This window comes from Pocillopora damicornis, chromosome 3 (assembly GCF_964200805.1).
Source record: "Pocillopora damicornis chromosome 3, jaPocDami1.2, whole genome shotgun sequence".
Classification (NCBI taxonomy): Eukaryota; Metazoa; Cnidaria; class Anthozoa; order Scleractinia; family Pocilloporidae; genus Pocillopora; species Pocillopora damicornis.
This window is the reverse complement of record NC_142672.1, coordinates 24,182,904-24,194,447: the sequence shown is the minus strand read 5'-3', so window position 1 is coordinate 24,194,447 and position 11,544 is coordinate 24,182,904. Positions and strand designations below refer to the sequence as shown.

General features: G+C 38.0%; 1 protein-coding gene across 1 annotated transcript; it reads right to left on the bottom strand.

Annotated features, from left to right (window-relative positions):
- Positions 1-1,490: 1,490 nt before the first annotated feature.
- On the bottom strand, positions 1,491-10,436 carry LOC149048961 (protein sidekick-1-like). The gene is made up of 8 exons (XM_089200459.1): positions 10,068-10,436; positions 8,914-8,968; positions 7,939-8,238; positions 6,822-7,101; positions 5,197-5,401; positions 4,334-4,388; positions 3,258-3,563; positions 1,491-2,178 (listed from the first exon to the last, which is right to left on the bottom strand). The coding sequence occupies exons 1-8, from the start codon at positions 10,392-10,394 to the stop codon at positions 1,883-1,885; spliced, it is 1,824 nt and encodes a 607-aa protein (XP_089056585.1). The 5' UTR covers positions 10,395-10,436; the 3' UTR covers positions 1,491-1,882.
- Positions 10,437-11,544: the final 1,108 nt, after the last annotated feature.

Genomic DNA, 11,544 nt, shown 5'->3' with positions numbered 1-11,544 from the left:
GTGGTCACTCGTAGTAACTGGCAGTCACTCGTAGTCAGTCTTTGTCATTCGTGGTCACTCGTGGTCACTCGCGGTCACTCGTGTGTTCGTTTAGAAATACAACGAGGTCTTGCTTATTGATTTTCACATCGTAGTTGTGGAGTATTTGACAAGTATTTGAATGCGTGACGAAAGCGTGAGTAAGGGTGACCAAGCTTAGATGAGAAATCTTTGACCAAATGTTAATTAGTTGCCTGCAATAAACTTGGCTTACTTCTTGCACTTGAGCGCTGTGCCACTAAATCTTAATCAGACTCCAAAAGAAAGTGTTTCAATTTTTTTTTCCTGAGTGGATGCGTGTGCGACAAAGATGAGGTACTTATCTACTCATCCGGCTTTGTTTTTCAACAGATAAGAAAAATTAAGGTACGTATTTATTGGTTGCATGTTCATTTCAATTGCGTTAAAGTTGGGCGCCTTTATTATGATGAAGGAACAAAGAATTTCAGGGAAGGAGAACTGCAATAGGAAATGAAAGGCCTGAGTCTGGATGCGTAGATGTATGAGAGGCATTAAAAGTAAACTTACATTTTATCCCAGCTAAGACACATGTTATTGCGGTGGCACAATGCCGTATGCTCTTGTCTCCGCTTTCCTTGTCATTCAGTCTTTTAGTTTTCCAAATCCCTATCACACTATTCGAAAATTTTTATCAGTAGTTTAGGGATGTGCATTGTCTATTTGAGAAGAAAAGCAAAAGGAAGGGCAAATAAAATAAAATAAAGCGCTGAAAAATTAAAATAAAAATGCAAGCGGTCTCTCCTATTAAAATTTTTGACAAAACTTTAAGTAAAACGGCAATGGTTTCTTTCGATTTCGTATATTGGCTGAAGATGACTTCTCTGTGATTATAAAACGTATTTCTTGAACTCAAGTAAACAAAAGCCTTTTCATTTAATCGATCGACAGTTGTCCAAAGATGATTTGAATGTCCAATACACTGGATTAAGCGTTCCGGGGTCAAAGGAGTTAACTACAACCGCAACACGCACTAAGGATAACACAGGACTCCTGACGCTAAGACCCAATAATTTAGATGATTAAGTAGCACCTGGCCCTATACTCCCAACAGAATGAAAAGAAAAGCAAAATAATGACCTGAGCAATTCAGTGATAGTTCCAATATGACTTTGAAGTAGAGGAGCATTTTGCCAGCGTTGTAAAATTTAGTGTTTCACATAACCCGCGAGGAGGGCATGTTTTCTGGCGGAGAAGAAAAGCAAAAGGAAGGGCAAATAAAATAAAATAAAGCGCTGGAGGGCACGGTTACACGTAGGCTAAAAATTTCCTCATGTGTGATTGGTTGGTAGGACATCCCATGAGATGAATATGCTTTTGGCGGTATTGTTCACAAAGGTGACATTTTGTGGCGGAGTCCCAGGAACTGGGATTAAGGCTTACATCTTAAACTCTTCATTTAACCCTGTCAAACTTGTAAATGTGTTTCATTTGACATAAGACTTTTATTGTTTTTAATAAAAATTGATTTACAGCATAATACATACCTCGCTTAAGAACTAAACATCAGCATTTCTTGCCTCAATTACATCATCTTTTAAATAGTTCTTACCTTTCCACCGAAAATTGTTCCGGGACGTTTACCCACAACAAGTAACTGTATGGTGATAATTACTTTTGCAATTTTTTACAAAGCTGACGATTATTAACAATTATCCCATGTAACAGTCTACGGCTTTTATCAGACCATTTACAGACGTACACGCGAAACGGAGAAAAATCGACCATAACTGCGATTAGCGATAATTCCTTTATTGTACCCTGTACATTAAAAACATTTCACAGATCATCACGTTTGATATCGTAAATTGTTCCAAGGATGTTGTTACGGAACAGCAGTTATATTAACAGGCTCACTGACTGGTCCAAATCCTTTGCTATTCGCAGCCTCCACAGTAATGGTAAATTTTGAGTCCACATTTATACCAACGATCTCCAGATACTGTGTTGGCGCTTGTACTTCGCGACTTGTTGTTTCGTTGGGGATCTTTGATGTAATATTTACTCTGTATTTCTGTATCAAGCCCCGTCGTTTACCATTGGGTATCCTTTCCCAGGAGACCAGTACACAGGACGAATTCACTCTCACTGCGCTAATATTTGGAGGCGCCACCTTAGGCCCTGGAGCCAACCACATTTTATGTACTTAATGAGTGAGCGGGAGGGCCGGGAAGGAAAATATTTGGCTCGAGGTGAACTCTGTCCGTACGGCATTACCTCGAGCGACATATTTTTCTGTTCTGGTCTAACAAAACTCAGTCAATAAGCATTTTGTTATATGACCATTTAGTGCTGGAACTCGCACACAGAAGGGCGCCAATTGAAAATCTTGCAAAATAATCTAGAGCTAACTTGTATATTTTGTTGGACTGTTGTGGTAAACTGGCTCGAACACAGCGCGCAAACGAGAGGCATCAGGAGTCTGATCAAGAACTTTTATTCGGGTCGACCGCCGCTTTTTTCTCAATACCTAATTTAGCCTTAAGTAAACGCTCTTTACTATCCCGTCGGTAGGCAAGTGGGGGCTTGCGGGAACACTGACTTTGGTAGATTAAACATCTCTCTAGAGGACTATCTCAAGCAATTTCACTAGACTTTCGAAATGAACAACAAAGTACTCGATACATCAATCCAAGAAAACAATCGATCTTCGAGAACTAAAACCTAACCAAAAGCTCAAGTTGAGGACTTAAAGTAAGGTCGGTAGACGAACTCAAACACGACTAGTGGTGGCGATTACTGTCCGACATTAAGCCCCATTATAGCAGTCAAGGACAAATCACTTAAAAGCGAAACTATATGTGGGCACTTGTATCGCGGGACAAAACAAGGCTCACAAGACTTGCGCAAAGACTACAAGATATTCTAAAAAACATAAAAAATCACAAACGTGTAGCCAGAACACTTCAAATGTAGTTCATAACAATTTTTTATCTTGGAGGCAGAATAAGGAAATCAGAATGCACCGAGAAGTGTAACTCACTTTATCATTTGTTTTATTTAAAATTACACAATTTTAATCCTCTTTCTCGGAAAAATGCAAAAGAGCTATGTGGGTGCGGGGCCGGATGGTTTATTTTCCCAACAGGTTCACGTCAACACGTCCCGCCTTACATTCGCCAGCTTACACTATGGTTATCTACGGCATTGCACGTGCGGGGCAGTGCGGATCATATGATATATGAAAAGATATTACTTACTTCTCTCGTCTGTTTTTACCCAGAGGACCTCACTTGACGGACCATTCCCACACTGGTTGTAGGCCCGCACTTTGATTTCGTACCTTCTGTTCACAATTAATCCTGTAAGGTTGAAATGTACGTCGGGAACACTAAACACTTTTCTTTTCTCCCATGCCGGTTGACCTCCTTCTATTATCGAATATTCTACTTCATATCCGAAAATTTCGTCATTTGTCTGATTCGTTGGCACAGCATCCCATGTGATAAAAATGCTCTTGTACGTTTTGTTTACCATCGTGACATTTTTTGGAGAAGTCCTAGGAACTGAAATGTAGGCTAGTTTCGGTTAACAATAAAATATTCGAGAGCAGATCCTCAGTATTTTTCTTCTTCGTTGATGTTTTGGTGCGTCTGCAATCTTCTCAACACCAGCGGTAAAGATCACTGACGCACTGGAATGACTCCCGACTTAGGACCAGCCTATCATATCAAGGGGTCAGAAACATTACACTTGCTAAATTTAAGGCAGCTTATCGAATTCGGGCGGGTCCTAAGTTTAGACACGATCTGATGATCTGATGGGCCTATTTGAAATAAAGGGTTATCCTGTTTTCTTAATGAGGATATATTTGTTAAAGTAACCCCCCCCCCCAAAAAAAAAATTGATGATACCCTAAAAAGATGAGTTCCGCCTGCAAACGCTTACTTAGAGACAATATTTGTTCCGATGTTTTCTTCCGAAAAATCAGTGCGAAACATATAATGACTTTTGCATCCTTGCATACCGTAGAAGTATCAGTCTACAAATATAAAATCAGCAATTAACATTCACATGTCTTCATGACTAGAAGCCACAAGTTTGTATAAAGTTGATGATAAACAATTTCTTAATAAGTCTCTGAATAAGATTTTAGCTGTTACTGAAAGAAAAACACACTCATTACAAAAGCATTCATATTCATTACGTTATTTTTTATCTGAACAAATTGTCACCCAAGGTAATATTGTCATGGAATTATTATTTTTACTAGGAAACTTCAAATTTTGCTCTCATAATTTGCCCGGAAAGTTTAGAAGGAAATTAAAGAGCTTACCTGATCTATCCGAAATGCAACTGTTTTTACCGTGGGAAGATAAACACCTGTTAACCTAAAAGGCGTATCGTGAGTACATAATTATATAAATGTGATAATGGTGATGATGAACAGAAAAGAGAGATTTCGGAATACAAATCCATAATTTTTTGATAATTTACGGAGGACAGAAATGTTCTACGAAAATGCCTTGACTGCTGCTGAATAATCTTAATTGCCACAGCAGATGCTCGAAGTGAATTTAGAGCAAAATAACGTTATTTTCTCATTTTGTGAAGATCACAAATTCAGATTATGCAGGCAGTGCTAACATTAAGATAAAAGCAAAGGAGTAAGCTCGGTTTGCTAAATCAAGCCCATACAAGAATGCCAACAAATCGGCAAAAAGCCTGCTTCACAAGTCAAATAAAGATGCAAGCACCTCAGTTATTGAAAGTTGAATCATTGATCATAAATAATGAAAGAAAGGGACGGAAGGTAACCATCAAATTTCCCAGTATCTAAAAGGTTATCTCTGAAAGCTGTCCTTGATTTGCGGATTTGTTACCTCATTCACATTAAGTCTTATCCGAACACTTTATATATTAAGTAGTGTTTGTTTATGATGCCGATGCTGAACATCCTATAAAACGCTAAGTTTGCTTTCTTCTAACAATATCAAAATGGTAGAATAAATTTAAAAATCTATCAATCATGAATAAATGAATAAAATCGGGGATCAAGGGAAATGTTCTCATCAAATTGAAGTAGATGGTAGGGTTAGAAATAATGAATCTATACTGATCGGAGAAGTGACAACTTCCTTAAATGCCTTTTATTACTTGACATGGAACTAACTTTGTTTTATCGATCACATTACTTACCTTCTTTATAATTGTTTTTATCTGCTGGAAAACGAAGCCCTTCGAGTAAGTAAGGAACTTATCTCTGTTGCACAAGTCTTCAAATCCACAATCATTCAATTCACACAGACCGTTAGCGTTTTCAGACCTGTGGTAGCTGTACGAGACGCAACTTGGTTCATCGTGACAAGCTTGAAGACAGTTGAACCAGTCTGTGCCGTGAAACCGTTTGAAAACATGACTGACGTTTGATACGCGGTTATTTTCTGTGACTAGATGTAATTTTCGTAATGGTGGACATGTTAAAAATACCAGGAAAACGTTAACATAAACAAGGTTTTTTAAGAACAGCATGATTCCAAACATGAAGAGAAGACGGGGTTCTTTATGCCCTCACGAAGGAAGCGATTGAACTCTGGACAAAGTTGCAGTTTGCTCTAATGTTCGTTAAACTCGAGAATGATTGACAAATCGGGCGCGAATTTTTTCTGCAATTTCATCAATGTCTTCACCTGCCATTATTCAAACTCTGACTTGTTTATCGATGAGCTTCATTTGACAAAGAACTTTAATTATTTTGATGAATATAGTTCACAGCATAACACGTAACCCACACAACAACTAAGCTTTAATATTTCTTGTCTTAATTAAATCATTCCTTTTAATGTGACCTATTTTTCGAGAAATACCTCAGAAAACGATTGATTTATTTTGATAATTGCTTGTGCAAAGTTTTCAAAACTGACGACTGTTCAACAATAGCTTCTGACCGGTTAATGGCTACGTTTTGTACGGTTTTTGTACGGTACATTGATGTTTTGTACGGTTTTTATTAAAACGATCTATATTGCATATCGCTTTTTGATAAAAATTATTTCATGGTATATCATTCTTAATGAGTATATTGGTTAGGCATTTGAATTTTTTTCTTCTTTATTAAATTTCTTTTGACATACAGATTGATTTCTGACGCGAGGGTGTTGTACAGCGGAAATTACCCAGTTTATTGGTAGACCTTAGTAAACATTAATCCTTCAACTCCAAAGATCTGATTGTTGATTCTCCTCTCTGGCTGCTACACACTTCTTTTTAAATAAGTTGTGATAATTTAGTGTAAGATCAAGATAACAACTTCTACCTGATTAATTTTAGTTTTCTTAGAACCTGTTTGCAGGATAATGTGTGGATATGATAAGGAGAAGTTCAATGTTAATCACTTCTGAGAGTTAAAGGGTTAAAGCGATTAATTATTAACCAGACATCTGTGTGTCCTCAACTATAAACCAGGAACTAATTACGTGAGGCACCCAACACAATGACCCGAAAAGGCCTAACACAATTGTAAGAATACAACGCAGAAATACTCTTTGTAAACCAGAAATTGCCCAAAAAGTATAAAACGTGAATTTTGATATCTTAAGTTTATTAAAACACATTACCACTTTAAACTTCTATAGCTTAAATTGAGACATCAGTCTCCTTTATTTTTATGTTTGTGATACGAAACATTAAAAACTCAGCAATCGACGCTTTATCTAAGAACACTTTGGCGGTAGGGTTTATAAATGAACTGATCATCTTTTAAATATCTCCAAAGGTACACTGATACTGGAATTGAAACTAGCGGTACTTATGTTCAATTCACCTTAACAGGTTCACTGGCCGGTCCGTACCCTTTACTAGTTGACGCCGACACTGTTATTGCGTATTCTGAATCCGCCTCTAAGTTTGTCAACAAGAGTAACCGCTTTGCTTTGTCTACTTCTTTACTCATTCTTTCTGCTCCCGCCTTTGATCGGGTATAATTCACTCTGTAACTTATGATTGTCCCATCTTGTTTACCATTTGGTACTCTATCCCAACTGACCAATATGCTTGTTGAGTTCTGTCTCTCAGCTGATAAATTTTGGGGTGCTGCTTTGGGTCCTTAAATGTATAGAAATAGAGGCATCAGAATGTAACGAAATTGATCAGTCCAGAAAGTAAGCAGGTGAGCAGGCAAGCGGTAAGTAATGGCTATGTAGGTAGATTGGTACATTGGCTGGTAATACTCAAGTATTATCGTCATTCGCTCTGACGAAGGGTTAGCGCTCGAAACGCCAGCTTTGAAACTCTTTACGTTGGCCAATTTACGTTATCAACTCAGTTGATAATACTAAATTACCATGTTATACTCTCCCACAGACGCAGCACCACAGTTTCTTCAGGAACAAGCCTCCTTTATTCACTGGTGAGTAGGTAGGTTGCCGGTTTGTGAGCATGGAAGTCGGTGTTAAGTAATTACTTAGAAAGGTGGGCCAGTCGTTAGATAGGAAGGTTGGTGGGTAGATAGGCGGACGATTAGATGGGGGAGTGGATATATAAGTGGGTGGGGGTGGGGGTGGGGGTGGGGGTGGAAAGGAAGCAGAGTAGGACAGTAGGTGGGTAGGCGACCATAGGTGGGTAAGCAGGGAAGCAGGTGAGTCGGTAGGAACATGAAGACGTAGATAGGTTGGTAGGTAGCTAAGATGCGACAGGAAGGCAAGTAAATGAATAGATAAGAAGTTAAACTTCTCATTATGTGATGGAACGCAGCTCTTCAGTCAGAGCTATCCTCCTCCTGCAACGCTTGTTTCGAAAGTACATTTTCAGAAAGCAGAGAAAAGAAGGGGTAAACATTTAGATAGAAAGGATGGTAGGCAGGTAGCTTGGGGGTAGGTATGCGGTTAGGTAGCGAACAGCAACAGAGATTGATACAATGTAAAACAATATGTCAAAACTTACTGTCTTCGTCTGTCTTTGCTGAAAGCATCGCGCTGGAAGGACCATCCCCACATTGATTGAATGCTAACACTGTTATGTTGTACATTCTGTGTATTTTTAATCCTGTAAGGTTGATGTAAGGCAAGGGAGCTCTAACCACACTCCTATGAATTTCCTCCTTATCGAACCTTAAGAAGTAAATCACTTTGAATTCTGGGATCAGTTCGAGAGTCTGATTGGTTGTTACAACATCCCACGTGATGAAAAGACTGGTTATCGTCTTGTTCACCTCTTTAACATTTTGAGGCGGAATCGTGGGAACTGAAATAGAGACATAGTTCTATTAGCATTATAATTTCTCAAGTCTAAAGTAAATTACTATCAAGTAAAAAATGATCTTTGCAGCTGTGCTGGATATTTAAAAACTCGTTTAGAAACGGAAGCCTGCTAAATACAGGTTTCAACGGAATTCAAACCCGCACCTCTCAGGTTCTAGTTGGATGCTAAAATTTGCCTCGCTTCATTTATGTGGCTTTGGTGTTTAGTTGATAGTAGCGGCCCAACTATCCTACAAACTTACCACGTAATCTTCTAACTTTGCGAGTGGTTTATTTGGCCGGCAACCGATAGAAAGAGCGATTTATTGCTTTAACAAAAATGAGAAAATTCTTAATTGTCTATGAGTTTATCGGAGCGATACATTTTGACCAATCAGGGCGCCCGTAGTTTTTAAGCTATTTCATAATTGACGGTGTTTTTACACAGCCTTCCCTTTATGCGCTGCGGTCATATTTCCGACAAGGTAATGAAGGTGTCAGTCTTCAAAAAGCGTTTGCTTCGGATTCGTAATAGGTCTGGAAAATGAGGCTGAATTAATCAGATCAAACATAAAGTTAAAACTAGCTTTTAGCAGTAATTAACCAACAACTCACTATTTTTCTAGCCTTCAATTCTGTAAATTGCATGGCGAGTTTTTAAGAGAATTAAATTGGTCACCTGAGTCATTCAATGCGCAGATGTTTTCCTTCTGTGAAGCGGCACACTCGTCAGTCTGCGGGATATAGGTTTTAGCTTAAAAGAACATCGAAAATTAGACATAGGTGAGATAAAGCTTTTCAAATAACGTTTGTACAAAACTACGTTTTAATAACCAATGTTTAATTTCAAGCCGATCATTATGCAAATAACTTTTTGAGTAATCTCCGACGTATGCGGCTCCTCTTCAAATGATTTAGCTTAGCGTCTGACTGAGCCTTCAGTAATGGTAATTTTAAAAAAATATCCAGGTGATTGACAAGAATATGTTCGCTAAAAAGTCTTTGTTTATCAGCTTTGTAAAAAAAAAACTTCTTCAGAGAATATCGAAACAAAAAATTGAATATAAATTCTGGTTTTTCTATACACAAAATTGGATAAGAATATTTAGAGCTTAACGCAAAGGCAAGGCAAATTGACACCTGGATATCGTTTGAACATTTTTGAACAAATGATAATTAACATGACTGTGACAAGGCATGTGAAAAAGCCGATATATTCTATTAGCTAACGCTTTCGACAGCCGTGATAAACAATTTAGGCAAACTTTCAAACTGAAAACTCAAGAGCAAAAGCACCGAGTGGACGTATTTCTCTGCAATTTTATGTAATATTAACATTGGTTTAACAGATCGAATAAAACTTAAGCCAGCAAATAATGAAATTAATGGATATATTGAAGAAGGAAAGGGTGTCTATAAAACGTCTTAGATTTAAAACGCTTCCTGGAGAAAATAAAGGGGATTTTTGTTTGGAAGAAGAGTCTTAAAAGTGCATGGAAATTAGCAGAAAGACAAACATGTTTGCACTCCTAAAATGAAGAATTAAAAGAGGAAGTCTTTATTTCTGGTAGAAAAAGCCGAAGTAGATGGAAAATAGGTTTCGTGTTTGAGATACCCATGATCCCAGGAGCTTTCGTAGAATGTAAAATTATTTTGATTAACAAACAGAAATGTCCCCGGCTTTAGCTGCCTCACAGAAAATCGAATTCAAGATAAATAAAATTAAACCTGTGACTGTACTTGCTGGCTAAAATTAAAGCTAGTTTGAGCTGCAAACTTCAACAAATGACGTCGACTACTACATCAGAATTACAACCTTGTTTTACTTAATACAGCACTCATTTTACTCGTCCTTATCTGCTGAAACACAAATCCTGGGGAGTAAAAGATAGAACCTTCTCTGTCGCAAAAGTCTTCAACTCCACAGTCATTCAATTCACACAGACCGTTGGCTTCTGCCGATCTCTGGTAGTTGTACGAGATGCACCTTGGATCATCATGGCAGGTTTGTAGACAGTTGAACCAGTCTGTTGCAGTAAAGGCTTGAAAAACACGGTCGGTTAAAACATGGTCGTTCTGTGTGATGGGCTGAATTGCAAATATCAGTTTGTGCTGAGCAAAAACCAAAACCAACTTGAGAAATACCAAGTATTTGAGCATGACGGTATGAATGATATTCTTGGGGGGAAATCTCTTCTCACGTTATAATGACAGAGAGCATCAGATATTTAGGGGAATTACCATAAGAGACAGCTCTTAAAAGCTCAAATTAATTGGCCAATGTCTATTTTCTGAAGTCAACTCATTTAATTTACGTTTTAACGCTTCTAAATATTATTTTTCATCCCCCTTCAAATAATTCACTCTCGTCTCCAGAAACTTAATAGACCGCAAAGATATGGGTATCGTAAATTAAAATTTAAGTAAGGTACTTACTATCTTTTTAGCTTAATTCTGCATTTAAAAATCGCAGCAGGTGATCTCCAAATTTTCTATTTTCAAAAAAAATTGCTCAAACGCAAAGACAAGTGACACATATAAATAACTGCTTTTACCTCTTTCAGAATTTAAGCCGAACTTTTGTTATCGAAAGCACATTTGCACTTCAAGTCCGACCATATTTTACGATAGGAAATAAATTACGAACGCCGTCACTGGAATTCATCCCCACTGATGAGATAACAAAATCATTGGAAAAGCTTGATTCTTGCGGACGTGACAAAATAGCGTCTGCTCAGATCGCATACCTCATGATTTCCGCTTTGACATCCACAAACTCCCATATCATAGGGTTTACCCCGCAAGTGGGCAAGGTTTAATGAATATTGTGGTTGATTGACTACCCGTTCGAGCAGTTTAGGCTCAATTTGCCCGCTTCGAACCCGCGATGTGGAAAAATGCTTTAACGAATAAAGGTTTTGCGGGAGTTTAGCACAAAAAAGTGACCAACACTTCCATATAAACAGGCAACAAAGTTGTCTCCTGAAATATGATAACTTCAACCTACGCTTATGCACTGCGAAGATGATTTTTTTATGTCTCATGATCAACTGTGAGGATAAGTTGAATGAAATGCGTAGCTACTTGGTACCACTTGTAACCACATTAATACTCTGTGATTTGCATTGGAAATAGAGTTTGTTTTGAAAATTGAAAGTAATGCGAGGGGAATTTAAAGGATTCTTTGTAATAAAACAAATAGAAAAGCCTTGAATGTGCTCTGTATTGTTGAAAAGAACGCAGGATTCGGTTAGAGCACGAAAGAAGTGTAGTGAGGAACACGAGACGTGGTCGAGTGTTTCTCCCCACT

Coding starts and splice junctions, on each gene's coding strand:
- LOC149048961 (XM_089200459.1), bottom strand. CDS start 10,394: ATGCTCAAATACTTGGTATTTCTCAAGTTGGTTTTGGTTTTTGCTCAG. Junction 4,389..5,196: donor TAAAAACAATTATAAAGAAG/GTAAGTAATGTG, acceptor TACGCCTTTTAG/GTTAACAGGTGTTTATCTTC. Junction 2,179..3,257: donor GGTAAAAACAGACGAGAGAA/GTAAGTAATATC, acceptor GGTTGGCTCCAG/GGCCTAAGGTGGCGCCTCCA.